Below are 18,204 nucleotides of genomic sequence, written 5' to 3'. Positions count from 1 at the left end.
CTGCTGGTGGGTGCTGCTGATTGCCACCGGTCCCGCTGCCCCTTGTTTGGCGGGGTTCAGTGGCTGCCGTGGGACATCTATAGCTGTCTCGGGAAAAACTGGGGCTCGCGTTCCTCTGGGGCCGGCGGTGGTGGCTGCCTCCCTCCCTGCCTGCACTTCCGGCCTGCGAGTACTGATTTGGGGCTAGCTGGGAACTGCTGGCACCTGCTGTGGATGCGCTGTGCTTCACCTGGACCCACTGACCCCTTCTCCGCCTGCGCCGAACTAGTAAATCGCCCTCTTGCCCGCTGCTGCGGGCCCACGCAATAAGCCCACGATGGGTAAACAAGACAGCCGACAGCCTAAACTTACGTTTGAGGTCCCAGCGGCCAAGAAGGGTGCAAGGAGTGCCCAGGATGCAGGAAGATCTAATGACTTGCCTGAAGATGGTGCGAGCTCCGACCCCCCCGACAGCGGACTTGCGACAGCTGATGCAGGAAATGAGGCAGGGCTTTGCGACTATAGTTGATAAAGTAGATCGGTTGTCATCAAAAGTGAACGCTTTCGCGCAGAAAATGGACCTGCACGAGGAGCGTATCACTGAAGCGGAAAGGAGGATATCTGATCACGAAGACACCTCTATCTCACACGCCGCGCAGCTCTCGAGGATGGATAATGTATTAAGAGTCATAGCTGCAAAGAATGAGGAGTTGGAAGCCCGCAGCCGGCGTAATAACATACGTGTGGTAGGTGTGCCAGAGTCCACCAATACAGGGCGCATGGAAGACTACGTAGAGAAGATACTCCTTGCTTCTGTAGGAGTTGATGCGTTTTCTAAGCAGTTTATCGTCGAGAGAGCACACCGCTCCCTTGGACCGAGGCCCAAACCTGGTGCTCCACCACGGCCCATTATCGCCCGGCTTTTAAACTATCGTGATGCTGCGCTGCGGGCCGCGCGCACGAATCAGACGCTTTCATGTGATGGGGTCAGCTTCACTATCTACCCAGACTTTACGCCTATCGTTCAGGAGCAACGGCGTAAATTTCTCGAGGTTAAAAAGAAACTGCGGACCATGCAAATTGATTACGCATTATTATACCCGGCAAAGCGGAGAGTCACCCACCAAGCGAAGCAGCATTTCTTTACCAATCCGCAACAAGTGGAAGATTTTTTGAAGACTCTTAAAACTACGTGAAATATGAGACACGAGGGTGATGCGGACGGCCACGAGGACAACCGCTAGTTGTGGAGTCACACCTGTTTGTTAGTTGCCCGCCGAACTGGTAGCTTATGGCAAGGTTGGCGTCATGACGGCACACCTGGTGGATACGCAGTGGTGACGGCATTCCAGTGTACGAGACTGCTATAGCCGGATTTGGGACAGTGGTCGGTAATGTATTCCAGGCACCACCCCCCCCCCACCCCCAGTTTCTCTTCCCCACCGTTGGGAGGGGGCAGGAAGTGGGGAGTGGATACGGGCACCCTCTTGATGTACCTCATGGGGTGTACCCCACTGAACATAACGACTCTGTTGCTCATGTTGAGCTGTTTGATGGGGTTTTTGGGCGGGGGGTGGGGTGGGGATTCTGGCAAGTTGGGGAAGCTTCAGTGGGTTGGGGTGTGGGCTAGAGGTTTTTATGGTGCTTCATGTCCCCTCCAATGTTTTTGTAGTCTCTGAGATGGCTGCACCTAGATTGGCAATCAGGATATGTCATGCAAATGTCTTGCAGCTCACGATTGAAAGTCAGTGTTCCAGTTCTTTCAGAAGGATAGGGGTTCTGGATATAGCTCGGATCCTTGTGAGACCCGTTTTATGTTTTGACTTTATTACGGAGTGGTTAATCGAGACCCTTTGTACTGTATTCTATCCGATTGATTTGTTTTCATTGCATGATGGGTGTATTGTGGAGACGGATACAGATGGCACTATGGGGTTCTCGGGGGAGAAGGGTAGGGGGTTGGGGATGTTTGACAATGTTATCACTATGTTTGACACCATTTTTTTCACAGCAATGATATATTGGGATTTGACATGTCTGTATGCTGGAGAAATACTAGGGGAGCACCTTCTATCGCATGGGATGCACGTACACATTCACATACGACCGAGCGGCGCTACATACGGTGCGGCGGGCCGCGGAGTACGCTGTTGCATCCTGCTACAGGTGCCGCAGCGCCCACGCATGCACACACAAGTCAGCGAGCTGCGGAGTGACATACTGGTGCAACATGATTCCTTTTGCTGCACACATGGCTAGGGCAGAAACTGATTTAAATATATTAACTTGGAACGTCAGAGGTCTAGGGGACCCCCGGAAAAAGAGACAGATACTCTCTTATCTGGATCGCCATGCAATCCACGTAGCCTTTCTTCAGGAGACACATTTTCGACCGCAGACTAATCACATTTTTGCCTGTCGATGGGCGAAATACGCGTTGTTTTCCTCCTACTCCTCATACTCTAGGGGTACGGCAATTTTGGTAAAAAAGGGAACGCCCTTTGTTATGGAGGGCACGAAATGCGATGCTCAGGGGAGGTATTGCCTACTGTGGGGTAGGTTGGGGTGTATGGCAGTTGCCCTGATCTGCTGCTACGGCCCCAACATAGATGATCCGCAATACTTTGCGGACCTCAATGCGGCCATCATAGGCATAGGCCCGAGGCACCTCATCTGGGGAGGGGATTGCAATACAACACTCGATCCACTAAAGGACAGATCTCATCCGGCCCCACATCATTATACCAAAGCGCGGGCGATATTATCTGAAATACTAGCTGAGCATAGCATGATTGACACATGGAGATGCCTCCATGCTGATAAGAGGGAAGGCACGCATTTCACGGCGCAGGCAAGATCCTGGGCCCGGCTGGATTATGTCTTCATCTCTCCTCCCCTCTATACGGCGTTGACTAGAGCGTAGCATCTACCAACAACGTTCTCGGATCATTCGCCAGTTCGCGTCACACTGCGAGCTGCTGACCTTGGCCCCCCCTTGACTGCCTGGCGTCTGCAGCCGCGGATGCTGCTCGATGTTGTGTTTCAAGAGGAACTGCGGAAAGAATGTCTAGAATTTTTTAAACGTAACAAGGATTCTGTGCGGGATGTGGAAACTATATGGGATGCATTTAAAGTGACTCTGAGGGGCATCTGCATCGCTAAAGGCTCTGGTGTACTGAAAAGTATACTAGCGCGCTTACAAACACTGGAAGCAGATCTTAAGACACTGGAGACGTCCCTGGCTGACGGACCTGATGATACTACGCAAGCACATATTCGCGAAAAATTGACGGAATATACAAACGAAGCCACTAGGGAGACGAATTTTCGAGGTAAACACTGGATTGCCTGACGCCATGGCGAGGGTGAGCGGCCGGGGAAAGCTCTGGCAGCGACGATACGATTGACATGTCCTCCTACCACTATCTTAGAAATTGAGGGTATGGAGGGGGAAGTCTATAGAGAGACACCACGCACAACCTTAATGAGTTTGTGGCACATTATCATCAATTGTATACGTCAACTAGATTAGGGGATTTGCAATTGCAGGACTACCTGGAAGATGTGTCCCTGGGGTGGCTTAGTGACGCTCAAAGGGAATTTCTGAGCACCCCTTTTACATTAGACTAGGTGCGTGAGGCTATTATGCACATGCGATCGGGCAAGGCTACGGGCCTAGACGGGATACCAATAGAATTCTATAAAACTTACATTGATTTTATGGCGCCTGTCTTGCGCGAGGTGTACGAAGACGCCCTTGAGACGGGCCACTTACCCCAGTCTATGCGCATGGCCCTCATTACGTCATTACTTAAACCCGGGAAACCTGCGGATAAATGTGACTCCCACCGACCCCTCTCATTGCTCAATTGTGATGTGAAAATTCTTGCGAAATTAATCGCTACTCGTATTAACTTGCTCCTCCCTAACCTGATCTTACCTGACCAGGCAGGGTTTGTGCCAGGCAGGGCAACCTCCAATAACCTGCGCACTTTCTTCTCGATCCTCAATTCGGTACACGAAGACCTGCCTATGGCTGCCATCTTCTTAGACGCCTCGAAAGCTTTTGATCCACTGGAGTGGGATTATGTCTTTAAAATACTGGAGCGTATGGGGTTTCCACTCATCTTTGTCTCATGGATTAAACTTTTGTATATGTCTCCTAGGGCCACGGTGCTAATCAATGGCACCCTTTCCGCGGCATTCCCAATCTCCAGAGGCACTCGGCAAGGTTGTCCCTTATCGCCACTGCTATTTGCTATAGCCATGGAGCCGCTTGCAGCAAAGCTGCGGCAACATCATAAAGAGAAGGCATTGCGATGCTTTCACAGGCAGATTTTAATCTCTATGTACGCGGACGATATTACTTTGTATGTACGAGACCCCAGCGATAATCTCAACCAGATTCTTAGAGAATTCATCCGCTTTGGTAGGCTCTCAGGGATTCAGATTAATTGGAGCAAGTCGCGGATTTTCCCCCTTACGGCCGCTACCAAGCGTTTCGTGCTGGACTATCCTCTCGCCTGGAGTGAGGGAGACTTTAAGTACTTAGGTATCCACATAGCAAAAGACAAAGATGAATTAATGCAAGCCAACTATGGAACGGCGATGACACGTATCTCTGCTTGCATTACCAGATGGATAACGCTCCCCCTCTCGATGGCTGGAAGAGCCTCATTGATTAAAATGGTGATATTGCCTCAGATGCTGTATTTGTTTCTGAATATCCCCTTTTATCCAGGTAGCTTTTTCTTCCGTCACCTACGTTCGGAGCTCATTAGACTGGTTTGGGGTGGGAAGTCACCTCGACTCAAGTGGGAGGTCCTCACTAGGCCCTACATTCAGGGCGGGTTTGGCGTCCCTGATTTTGATCTATACTTCCAAGCAGCGCAGGCCCACTACGCTTATTTCTGGATACGCCAACCAAGATATATGCCTCAACTGGCTGCTGAACACTGGCTTGCACACCCGGTCCCCATAGAGGGCGCCTTGTATATCCCAATGCGGGGGAAGGATATAATGCCCACGACAGTGACGAGTACAGTGACAGCGTGGAATCGAATCACTGCCAAGTTAGAGTCTGCCATGGTGTATGCGCCGCTTTTACCCCTTGTTTATCATCCAAGCATGCCCCTGTTACAGGAGGTGGGGTTTAGGAAATTGTCTAGCACTCTGAACGTTACGACGTGGGGAGATCTGTACCACAATGGTACGTTCCGCACTATGGAGCACCTATGTGGCGACATCCAGCCTTCTCCTCTGGAGGTTTTTTGGTACCTCAGGCTCCGGCAGGGGATTAGGGCACTAACGCCTGACTTCCCGAATGAGCCCCAAGCTGTAGTACCCTTACAGCGTATTCTTGCGGACGAGGCCCCTGCAAAGCTAGTCTCCAAAATCTATAGGTCGGTTCACACACTTGTAATCGCCCCGCCACAGGCGGCTCGGGAGCACTGGGACCAGGAACTGCAGGTTCCCCTGACAGACAAACAGTGGGAGTTCTGCCTTCAGCAGACGGAACGTATTTCCTCAAGTAGTAGACTCCGAATAATACACTATAAATACATCCACAGAGTATACTACACCCCTGCTCGGCTCTGTAGATACCGCCTCCATGACGATGACAGATGCGACAGGTGTCGCGCCCCTATGGCGGATTTTCTTCATCTGGCATGGGCCTGTGAGGCAGTGAGCCGCTATTGGAGCCAGATCTTTGAGGCGCTCTCTACAATGATTAATTCAGAGATTGTACCCTCACCTGTCCTTTCCCTCCTGGGGTACGTGGAGCCTATACAAGCCGCGTACCGCAAGTTCGTTGCGCTCGCCTTCCTGCTTGCTAAACGGCGAGTTGCATGTAGGTGGGGCAGGGGTAGGGCCCCCAAATTTAAGGATTGGTTGCGTGATCTTATTTATTGACTGCCAGTGCGATTAGGTCACCTACATAGTCACATGTTGTGAAATTTCCCAAGAGCTGACAACTAAGTAAGGGAGGGAAGGTACCCCCCCCCCCCCCCCCTTGCAATAAGGCGCTCCAGGCACTTCACACCATGGGGCTGCGTCCCTGTGCTCCTTGTGTTGCATGATATGGGGCTCCGCCAGGGGGAGACTACTTATTGTGGGCCTTGTGAATATCGAGAGATGACTGTACAAGCCTGCTCCGCGGATTGGGTCCGCAATGTCAATGCCTGCTTACGATTCTTTCCTACCTACATTGTATTGCTTATGGATGTAATGTGTACCCAATGTGCTACATGTGCAAAGTGATGTATGTTCACATGTGAAATAGTAAAATAAAGGTTTATAAAATAAATAAAAAAAATGCCCAAGGGCGTCAAGGTGCTGAAAACGGAACCCCGGTCAGAGGGAGGGAAATATCAACCCTCTAAAGAAATTAGAGGGCAAAGAGTCAGGTCTTTAAAGATTCACGGAAGAGAGGGTGTGATTCAAGACAGGAGATTGATGTAGGTAGGGTGTTCCAGAGCTTTGATGAGGCCACAGCAAAGGCTCTTCCTCCCCACCTTGCCCTCCTAAACGTGGGCACAACTAGCCAATTTTTGTTGGCAGATCGCAGCTGTCTGGCGGGGACGTAGCGGTGGAAGATGTGCTAGATTCCTTTTGGACCGGAGTTATTAAGTGCCCTATGAACAATACATAGGGCTTTAAACAGAATTTACTTCTCGGTTGGAAGCTAATGCAATTTTCGAACGGCACCGGATATCGAATGAAATTTGTCATGGACCAAAATCAGTCTTGCCGAGGTATCCGGATATGTCACAGCTAATGAATAGATCCCCTGTTAATGTCCAAATAAAGAGCATCACAATGATCCCACCTGGACAGAATCGTGGCAACAGCTGTGTGTTTTCACAATGAGAGCGAAATGGGAAGATCTTCCTCAAGGTCCTAATAACCCAGAAACAGGATGAGACAGTTCTGCTGACCAGAAGATCAAAAGACGCCATGTTGTCCACTATGACACTGAAATTCTTTACCGAGGCAAGAGGGCAAGGGGATGATGCAAGCATTTCTGGCCACCATGAGTGGGTCCATATAGATTGTTCGTGGTCAAAGACCAGAACCTCGGTTTTGTCCCCATTGAGTCGAAGAAAGTTGCTTGCCATCCAGGAGGCAACATCCTGCATGAAGCTGTTAAATTGGCTGCAGTAGCCTCTACGTTCTTTGTGATGGACACAATTATTTGTGTATCGTTAGCATAGGCTAAGGCCTCCAACCCAAAGGATCCGATCACCTTAGCCAGTGGGTAAACATATATATTAAACAAAGTATGACCCCGGAGAGGAGCCCAGCGGGGCTCCATAGAAAGTAGATATGGGATCAGAGTAAAATTGGTTCATCTTTACTGTCTGGGACCTATCTGTCAGGAATGAGGCCAGGAGCTCCAAGGCAGAGTCTGATACCCCTCTTTCCTCAAGATGGCCAATCAGCCTTGTCGAGGAGATGGTATCGAAGGCTGCAGATAAGTCCAACAGTATCAACAATGATGTGTACCCTGCATCTACTTGGGAGCGTATGGTATTTACTGCAGCTATTAACGCAGTCTCAAGAGACGTGGCCACTCCTGAATCCATATTGGGAGGAATCGAGCAGGTGCTGTGGCTCCAAGTAGATGCTTAACTGAGTGTTTATTCTCCAGGATCTTTGTGCACATCAAACAGTACTTGCCTAGTACATATCGAAATTAGAATGGGAAGCCTGAGATAGGAGTGTAGTTAGAAAATGCTCATAGGAGTGGGTCTGCTGTAGCAATACTTGCAACAAAGGCTGCTCTCAAAGCTTGGGAAAAAAATAAACTGTTATGAGGAAAATACAAGCAGGTTGCAGCAGGAGTTTTTTGTCCAATAAAAAAAAATCAGTTTTCAGGTTAAAGACTCGTCCAAAACAAACCGAGTGGATAAAAAGGAAAAAAAAAAAAAATTACAAGACCAGCGAAAACAACTGAAAAACGCATGCTCGCTTATTGCAGAACACTAATATTTTTCAAATACTCTAAATTACAAACAAGTAAGAAAATAAAACACTTATTACCCTGTTCATTTTAACTTTAAAATATACATTTCTCATATAGTGGGGTCATTCAGAGTTTGCTAGATGCAAATCGTCTACTAAAAGTACAAATTGCACATCTGCCAAACTTGCGGTTCTTCCAACCTGGTCTGAAATAGACAAAGTGCCAGATTTCCACCGATTAAAACCTCAATTGACTCTTACAGCGGAAACTTTTGACTGGCAGAACGTCAAGAATCTGCGTCCTAATAACAGTGATCATTCCGATGTACATTTTTTGTGTGAGGCTGACAGGTAAAACCTAGCAGTTCTCAACCCGAAAACAAAAGAAAATGACCACAACAGGCTGGGAGAAAACACTCAGTGACTTTTTTGTTTTGCTTGTGCAGACATAAACCAATGCAAAACAAAATAAATAGGTGCCATGATATTATAGTTGAAACCGGTCCTAGGATGCTTGTTTCCGGTCCAGGGAGGACCTGGCTTGTCAGTTCGGGCTGGACTGTTCCCATGGGGCACAGGGTCAAGACTGATTTGTATATGACCAGGTCTAAACTGGGCATGGCGAGCAAAAGAATGGATTTAACCCAGATCTCTTGACTGGGGGTTAATGTTTAGATGTGTTCTGCATTCCGTCCATCAATTGTGTGTCTTATGATATCATGGCCAGCATTTCAGTTTTGCAGAAAGGGTTTCCCCTGCATCACCGAGGAGACAGTGGTGATGGCAGACTGTACACAATTAGCCAAATAACCCCTATAGTCTTTGCCGAAGTCATAAGCACATTCAATGACAAATTAGGACCCATGCACTCAAGCTTTTTTTTTTATCATTACCTAGAAGATCTAATAATGGTCAGTGCAAGTGATACTCGGTTTCAATAACGCGTTCATTTGAATTTCATGAGCCAATTTAGCAGTAAATTCAAACAAGCTACTTCTCAAAATTAGCCCAGAAGTACCAACTTTCACAAATGCTCTCACAGCTACTACTAACCAGTGATAAAAAACAACATCATACCTGTGGCACAAAGAGCAATAAACGTCTGTGCGTGCTTTCGGATCAAAAGCAACTTGTCCTTAGGCAGAGGCAGCTTTTTTAATATGTGTTCAATAAAATCATGTGGAGTAACCGCTGCAAGATTCCATTTCAATTTTCCTAAAACGACCAGCTCCCACTCCTAGGGAAAAAGCAGAGGCAACACTTTAAAATAAAAGCTGAAACATACTTTGACAAAGATTCGCATATTACATCTACATTTCATTTCTTCGTCCGGTTTCAATTTATCTTAACTGCCTGGAGATTGTGACCCTTTACAATAGCTTCAAACTTGTAAATGTCTGGGTCTACTGAGATAGATTAGACTTATTGGGTTTTAACGTGATTTCTGCCTTTTGAAGACATTCTGAACTTCCTGAAAGTCAGAAAGACTAACACGATACTGAAGCGAAATTGTCTGCACTGGACACTTCCCATTGTATCACCATTGTCCTGACGAGCTTTCCCAACATAAGTAACCACGCCTTTTTAGGGAATTCAATATAAACAAACTATACTGTTAGGTACACAGTTTTAAACAAAAGCCTATCTGACTCATTACAAGGTATACCACATCAGTTGCATGTATAAAATACAAAAATTAAAAACTTAATAACCTTTCTGATAACACCGGAACAGTTAATGCATCCAGCAAAGTAAGATTGTTTATTTCAACCAAGAGAAAGACGTGTTTATTATATACCCCGTGCCACACACATCGGTTTAATGATTTTTTTTAATGCAAGCTTTATATACAATGAATAAGGTGTTCAATTTATGATGCGATCTAAAGCAAATTAGGAGATGTTTGGGCGTCTCAGATTACAGCAGCTATATTTACTGCATTGAAAGGGATTGGCTTCAGAGCTAATCACAAAGATGCATCATGGTGCATTCTCGAGACGTGCTCTTCTCAAAAACAAAAGTAGTTCAGTGCGCCTTTAAGATGCTACAAGTAATTCATGGCTTGCTCTACTAGGCAATGGCTAATGTATATCTGAAATATCTTAGCGTCATGGTGAAACTTTTTAAATGGGAGATAGCGCTTGCTTCAGTCTAAAGTATTGCATGGATGCGACATTTAGGCTATACTCCGCAGCCAGTAAAGTACTGTTTTCCTATATTTAACTTGAACTAGTGTTTTAAGGGATAGTATCTGCAAATCTTAGATTTGAAAGGAAGAGTCATCAGCAGGGACTTATTACGTTACCTATCACCTGCCACAAGATGGCAATGGTGGTTTAGAAACTCCACGCCGAGACGCCAGAAGGAAAGGAGCAACCTAAATTGACGTCCCTGGCGATCTATCTCGGCCCTCCCAACGTGACGCAACCACCAAGCTACGTAATATACAGCGCACGTGAGCAATGTATACACTTGAGACAAATATATCATGCAGGACACTAAACGTTAAGCCTTATAAAAAACGAACGAAAATGATGGCATTGACTATTGCTCATGAGCACTTCAACCTCAGCCAGTGTCAAACATGGACAAGAAGCAGGCGTGAAGCGCAGGGGTTGGCTGAAATTAGGAGGTATGCACCAGTCCAGTCTTGGTAGACATTGCGTAATATAAATACCACAATTCAAATCAGTTGTAGTGCAAGCGCAAACTAATCTTCACTTTCTTTCCCTCGCATTATGCACCCTAGCCTTGGTTATCGGACCAATTAACAGAAGTTAATGCTCCAAACGAAAAGCAACAAGAAATAAGTCATCGTGAAATAAGGGCTGAAATCTGATCATTATCAAGACCTTTCAATGGTCGTGGACATCAACATTTCATCAGTTACAAAAGGCTTTAGGCACTTATTCCTGTTTTTCAAGTAACATGAATGACACCTTATACATTTACATGAAACAAATCATGTGCCACGAAGGGCAGACGACACACTAAACATGTATGAATAGGAAAAAATACGGGACAGTTTACCAGCAGCTCTTGGGGTCTGACAGAATTGTCAGTGTAAATGCAAAGTTTTTCTGCAGTGAGGGGTATTGTCTCTTTCAACTTGGACGCCAGGAACATGCAAACTGCCCCCAGCAGCTGCAGGTGGGACTTTTTGGTGGGCACCACATCTAAAAATCTATCGAGGTAATTCATTGCCAGAGGGAAAACTTCTTCTTCGCATTTCTGTTCTTCGCAGACCTGAGGTTTTAAAGGGGACAGAAGAGAGAGAAAGAGCACAGTTAAAATAACGAGCTTGGTGATAGGAAAAAAAGTACAATAATAGTTTTATTCGGGAAAACACGCTACTCTCAGACTGCTCGCATCTCATGGTTTCATTTAAAACTAAACGAATTCCAGCCACAAAACGGTGAGGGTAAGCCGTGTGACTGGTATTCGTTTCTGTTTCAATGGCGGCATTTCCTCTTCCGTCATATTTTCAAAAAATATTTTAAATATAATAAAAGGGATCACGAGTTCGCTCTTTGCTGCATAGCCTTTTCGGGTGTATTCTTGATCATTCCCGACAATTGTAAAAAATCTAAGTTGAGCCATAGTGGGCGAAAAACGATGGTAGATGTCGTACCACCCGACAGGGACAGCGAAAGTCTCGCGTGCTCAAGCCGACAATTAGTTTAAAAAAATCATTAAAAATCAAAGGAAGGTTGGACAGAGAATCCCGATACATGAAAACAAAGCTGGGGTTCTGGGCTACCAAGGGATGTATTTTCCGGGCCAGTGAGAGGTGAGGAGGGGGGCGTATAGAGCCTCTAAAGGAGGGGTGGGGTGTTCTCGGCGTCAGGGGCTGAAGTGAACGGCTCTCACGGAGTACAACCGGGCTCCACGAGGATAGGCACCCCAGGTATCTAACCGGGTGTGAGCCAGGAGGTGCAATTCTACCCACTCGTGGCACCCTACAAACAGCTTCTAGAATCGACACCCCCGCCCTACAGCTCGAATCAACATGGCGAAACATGGCACCTCTTGTATACGTAGACACCCACTTTAATAGGAAGAAACAGCAGCTTGTGTGTCAATAATGTTAACATTTGATGCTATGATCCCCACTTAGAGGTAAAAGTTAATGCAGGATGCCCCCCTCTGGGCCACTAGCCAGCCCTCCCCGAGGGGACTTTCCGAAACTTTTCTTAAGTATTAGAAGAGCAGCAGCCGCCAGCCCGGAAGGGAGGGTAGGGAAGGGCAAAATGTGCAAAAAAATGCAAGCGGTGGGGAGAAGTTCCATTGTCTGGTTGGGGGCACATGGTGAGGTGGGGGGGTCCCTCAGAGTGGACTGCGGGTGGTCTTTCGGAAACAAACCTCCAGCATCCATGTGGCAAGCATCCTGCGCATGTAGGGCTGCACGTCCTTCTGCACGCACTTGAAGTAGGAACACCGCGGCAGGTAGTTGTCCTCGACCCGCAGGAGGTTGAGCAGCACGCGCTCGTCGCGAAGCAGAGCCGGGTCCGCCAGGGCTCGCCTCACCGCCGGCGCCTCGCAGCACAACAGCTCCATGAAGAGAGGCCGTGGCGGTGGTTGCCTCCGGAGACGCGCTCCTCCTGTGCGGCGCGGGGCTCGCCCTCCTCCCGCGAGAAGTGCGGCGGGGCTGCTCGGCTTCCTCTCGGCCTGTGGGAAGCAGTTCAATGGCAGTGACGCAGGCGGCGCGGGGCCGGTTCTGTGGAGAGCGCGGCAGCTGCCCAGCTAGACTTAACTTCAAACGCCTCCGTCCCCTTCCTCTTTGAGGCCCCGGGACAGGGCGCCCTGCTCGACACGCTTCACCTTCCAGAGGCAGGATAAAACAGGAGGCAAAAACCCTCACACTAATTCGCGGTGTCCCTTTCTTGTTTAACCGCCATTGTTCTAGTTCCTGGCAAGGCGCTTTTCTACGCAGCCAAAAGAGGATATATTTGATAAACTAAATCCTCGAAAACGTGGGTGCCAATAACAGGCACGATCCGGGTGGGCTCCCCCTAGTTTCAAGGCAGAATGTGCTCGGTTCTGTAGTTTACTTCTGGGAAGAGGAGGGCGAAGGACTCAAGTCGTGGCTGGAGTGCGAGAGTTTAGCAGAGTAAAAAGGCAGAAATGAAGAGCCGGGTTGCAGGAGTAGCGCCGACCGCCTCCGACTCGAAAACGCGGTGTCTCTGCAGTGGCCGCGAAGGCACTTCCTGGGACGGGCTTCTCTGACAGGCGGCCGGCGCTGGTTTCTGGTGCGAGCTGATAATGCTTTCTAGGAAACGAAGCCAGTGACGAGGGACACAGGCCGGCAGCAACACGTCTCCTCCTGCAGACTCCGCAATCACTAGCGTTCCCCCCCTGCTACAGGCCACGGGTCGCGGTGTGGGTCGACTTCTGGACCTGCTCAGACTAGCACCATGCCCATGCTTGCAACTCCTTGCGTTTCAGTGCTCCAGCCACGTGGTGCCTCGGCGGAGAGGGGTCATGAGGTGTTCAAAGCTGCAGGGACCTGACTCTTGGTAGTCAAGGGCTAACTCTCTCTACAGCTGATTTTCCAGCAATAGTAGTTCCCTTTACAACTGATCTGGGTTGCATAAACCCTCGTGGTGACAAGAGGCGACTGATGAAAGTATCTCTTTAAAAAATGGGCGTGGAGTAGACCCGGTCGGGTTGAAGTGGACGGGTGCACCCCTCTGTATTTGCATATCCAATGGCTCTAGCTGCTGCCTACCCCGCTGAACGCAGAATGTTGCTGGGCAAGAGAGTTTTTTTCTTTGAGGAGGAAACATTCCGCTCTAACTCAAAACGAGACTAAGAAATCATGTGTATTGAAGGGCCTTTATCGAGGCGTCTGGCAGTAAAAACAATAAGAACGCACCAGGCAGTAAATCAGGCACTAAGTACTAGGTGTGGCTATCAAGTAATTCCATTAAATTTCAGAATAACCGGGGTGACTTGATGCAAAACAAACAAAGACGTCAGTATTCTTCCTTACAAATATTAGGTTTTTACTGTACGTGCACTTGCCGTTGCCTTAAATAGAGAACTGCAATTTTGGGAAGACCACCCCAAAAATGTTTGATTTGTCTGCACTGCAGTTGCGCACACGAAATGGGCATAGTCGTGTATATCTTGTATTTCTTTCAAGTTGCTATTGCAAAAATGTTGACGTTTATTCCCAACAGTATTTTTAAGTGTCTGTTTCCATAGTTGTGCTGAGTGTTGATCCGAGATGCATTTTACCAGTGAAGCATACCTTCTGGCACGAGCAATACGTTCTAAACGCAAAGACCGACATATGTTAAATACCCTTAATGCAAAAACACTTGCCTGTACACAATCTTAAAAGCCGTGTTTCAAAATAGTACTTTGGAAAAATGGTGTGTAGTTCCCATTCTTATTGATGTTGTACATAGAGGACGCTAGCGGCACGTCTAATAACAGAACAACGCGGTCAGTTTACATTCGGCAGGGCATATTCTCAAGGAGTTATCGCCGAGTTATCTGCACTTTATCGCAGCCAAAGTCGCGATAACTTTATCACCCAATTCACAAGACTGGCTTTCTTCAAAGGACGGAGCACTTGCGTTAAATAATAATCGTTGGTACAGCAACCGTTGTAAATGTACAATAATGTTGACTTCTGATTATGGTTTTTATTATTGCATAAGGACAGAGCAATAGCACTTCTGTTAAAAAAAATAATATGTATATAATATATATATATATGACCCCGGCAACTATCGCAATTGAGATGCAGAGTAGGCGTTCCCGTGCAAAAAGCAGCTTCAACACCACACCGCAACATTCTCAACGACCAGCCAGATCGGCGATAAGTCCACAAAACATGCGATATGGCACGTTAACAGCAGGAAATTAACACCTGCTCTGACCTGGTGCAAAGTCGGACGACAGCCTGCAACAGAAAAGGGAGCCCAGCCCAGAGCCACACCTGAAGAACAACAGATGCCATGGAGCCACTGAACATGTGTGCCGGACACCCAAGAGGGTCACAACACCCACCGCCACCACCCCCAGGACTACATGCCCCACCCCAGGCACCCCCCCACCTCCCCGGACCAAGACACTGCACATCAATGGCATGAAAACATGAACTAAAGCACCCGCCTGATGTCGCACAATTGCAACAATCAACATACATGTGAGCACTGAAATCCTGATTCATACATTAATCATGATTGGCCTATTTGATTTATTAGTAAGCCCAAGTCAAATGCTACTCGTGGTCCAGCAGCACGGATTGTGTCACCCACATGCGTAGCCCTGCAAACATGTCTCAGACCTGCAACTGCAGTGTCACTGTGTACAGTTTTTAACTGCCATGTCGAGCTGGCATGTACACTTACTTGCCAGGCCCAAACCTTGCCTTTATTAACTGTAAGGCACCCCTAAGGTAGGGCCTGGGTAGCCCCATGGAGAGGGTGCAATGTATTTAAAAGTTGAGCCATATGAGTGCCTTGCAACGTCCCAAGTACTGACGTACCAACGACCTGCACCGACAGTAAAGAACCGCCTCCACTCTGGCTGCAGTGACGCCTCATCTCCAGGGCACATTGCAACGTCTTTGTTTTGTCATCGTTTTCAAGGTATTACAACTGGGGTCAGTACAACTCCTTCACGTTCGGCCCCGAACTTTGAGATTCGAGCACCTCGTTATAGCCCCAGTTGGAGCAAAGCTCTATGACTGCATTTGATCTTTGAGAATACGTTGTTTGATTTGTGTATGTTGGATTTTTGTTGTTCAAGTCTTGTATTACTCAGATAAATATTGGCTATTTTTCTAAACTGGTATTCAGTACTTTTGTGGTGTCTTCACTGTGCTTCTGGGGATAAGTCTGACTGCTCTTGTCAAGGTACCATGAGGGAGAGCACAGGTTATTCTGAAAATGTAATTTATATACCCTCACTAGAGTGAGGGTCCCTGCTTGGACAGTGTGCAAACCACTGCCTACTAGAGACCCCATTTGTTATTATAGCCATCTAGGATATTCGCACATAATTGTTCATTACTTTGAATTGAGGGTTATTCACTAAGGGTAGTGCGGCGCTGCTCAATTTTAAACTGCACTTGCTGGATTTTTTAATGGTTAAATAAGCTGATGCAATGCTTTGCTTCACTTTGTGCTGCGAGAGTCAGCGCGAACCTTAGTAAATAAATATGTAAATATATTTAAAGTAAATAAATAAGTAAATATGCCCAGCTTTTGGTAAAGTGCATATATCAATCACTTTATGAGTGGGCCCCTATGCATTAGTCCACTGTGCCCAGGGCTTAAAACCTCGGTCTTAAGCACAGTCCCTCTCCTTAAAGAATCAAAAGGGTAGAGTTGCACACTGCCTGGTAAGACTGTCTCAGTTATCTACAATGCATGTGGGTACATGTATTCAGAAACAGTCTAGTGTCGACAGGTGGATGCTTGATAAGCCTTAATATGTGGCTCATACTTCAATATTCATCAGAAAGCTAAGTCATGGAAGGCTGGGGGAGCATGGCTCACGGCAATCTTATTATAATTCATGGATGAGTCGCAGCATAGCTCCCAGGTGCTAACCTCGAGCTCCAGCAACCAGACCAAAACTTCCAGTATGAGCAGGAGCCTACAGCGAGTAATCAAATGGGTCTGGTTGAATACTAGCTGGCAGGACTGTCCACGTTCTCCTCAGTGCATGTAGTCACATGGATATGGAATTACAAAACGGGTAAAAACGTTCTAGGGCAACACACTGGGCTATGTTTTAACATGCAAGCGGCCACTTGTCTACAGTGAGTAAAGACTGATTGTGACTACATGTACCAGCATAAATTGAGAAGTAATGGGTCTGTTTTGCCAGACAATGTGCCATCCAGTGTGCAATCCCATCCCTTTGCTTCTCTCATCCGAGAATTCTTGAATGACCCTCTCCCATAATGCAATGCAATGGTCACTGCATATGTGCAGATGGCCAGGAACACCCCTGAGGACTGCTGAAGCTGTAATCAGTTGATTACTTTTTCTGGACAGTAGGCACTGGGGCTGTCGACCAAGGGAAGTATAAATTCTCCACATTGCGATCATTATTCATACAAAAAAAATGTATGTTAATAGCTATGAGTAATCCTAATGATAGGTTCATCAGTAATATATGTGAATTATTTATCATGTGCAGAGGCGTATGTATGCTGGCAGGTGCTGAAGGCCTGTAGGCAGGTCCACCTAGCACAACAGTTGCACACAAGAGACTATAATCATATTGTCACTAGTAAGGGTTTGGGCATTGGGTGTCAAAGGGATAGCTACCCGTTTTAGACTACAGAGTGGGGAGATCAATCGATGTTCTCCCTTATGTACGCCAAACGTGCACCTATTTGCAGTTGGAGAGATTCCCCACATTCTTATGCCAATATGCCACAATAAAAGATAGGGCAACTTTTGGAGACCGGTAAAATGGGAGGAATAAATAGTCGCACAAATTCGAGTGAATTAAGGGTGGCAAGATGAGAAAAGACATACAACAGGAGTAACTTGTTCTATCCATCTACCTTGTTCTCAGCATCATTTCAATTCTACATAAAGCCTGACATCCCGGATGCTATTTTCATTGCAGGAAAAGAGTATACTTAGAAAAATCCACAAGAGACAAGAAATTAGATGTGTTCGCCAAACATATGGCACACGATAACTATCCTCAGACATCTGTTGTCCATAAACTATTAAATATAAAGTAACATATTATGGCTTGCCTGTGGGGCTTCTGGGCAAAATTAAGAAAAATTGGCTCTCGTTTTTAAGCTGAGGCTCACCCAAAAAAGAATATGCTTGAACAGACAAACGCCCCTCCAAGCATAGGACTGCACACAAGTAAGTGTACATACACGTTTAGTACATCAGTATGTGCAGAAGCCAATGCAACTGGAATGAATTAGGGAAAAGGAAAACAAAAGAGAACATGACTGTACCACTAAAGGTATATGAAAACAGTAAAAACAATAGAAACATATGTAATTTATGTTTACAAATCAACAAAAATGGGGGCCAATTCTGAGGAGGCAGGGAGGGTATAAAGTTTTCTCCAAGAAGCAAATTTGTTAAGAGTCTCCTTGTGAGACCTAAAAAGGACTATAATATTGCTGTGACTTGCCTGTAAGGCTAAGTCAGAGTAAGGAAGGGCAGCTAAAAGATCCACTAAACTCCGGGAGATATTCTCAAGAACGTGTGATAACCATCGCAAATGTAGCTTAATGTAACTTTGCATATCGCAGTC

General features: G+C 46.9%; 1 protein-coding gene across 2 annotated transcripts in view; it reads right to left on the bottom strand.

The window, feature by feature from the left end:
• The window catches only part of CCND2 (cyclin D2), a 120,269-nt gene extending 106,751 nt beyond the window's left edge, over positions 1–13,518 (bottom strand). Inside the window, exons 1-3 of one of the 2 annotated variants that reach the window (XM_085652581.1) lie at positions 12,307–13,518; positions 10,975–11,190; positions 9,022–9,181 (exon numbers count right to left, since the gene is read on the bottom strand). In XM_085652581.1, the coding sequence (XP_085508707.1) occupies positions 9,022–9,181; positions 10,975–11,190; positions 12,307–12,501 (571 nt within the window). In that variant the 5' untranslated portion in view covers positions 12,502–13,518. The remainder of the gene's footprint in view (positions 1–9,021; positions 9,182–10,974; positions 11,191–12,306) is intronic. The other variant, XM_085652580.1, reaches the window with a different exon arrangement.
• Between the last annotated feature and the right edge of the window lie 4,686 nt (positions 13,519–18,204).

This window comes from Triturus cristatus, chromosome 4_1 (assembly GCF_964204655.1).
Source record: "Triturus cristatus chromosome 4_1, aTriCri1.1, whole genome shotgun sequence".
NCBI classification, from domain to species: Eukaryota; Metazoa; Chordata; class Amphibia; order Caudata; family Salamandridae; genus Triturus; species Triturus cristatus.
This window is presented reverse-complemented; position numbering and strand designations above follow the sequence as displayed.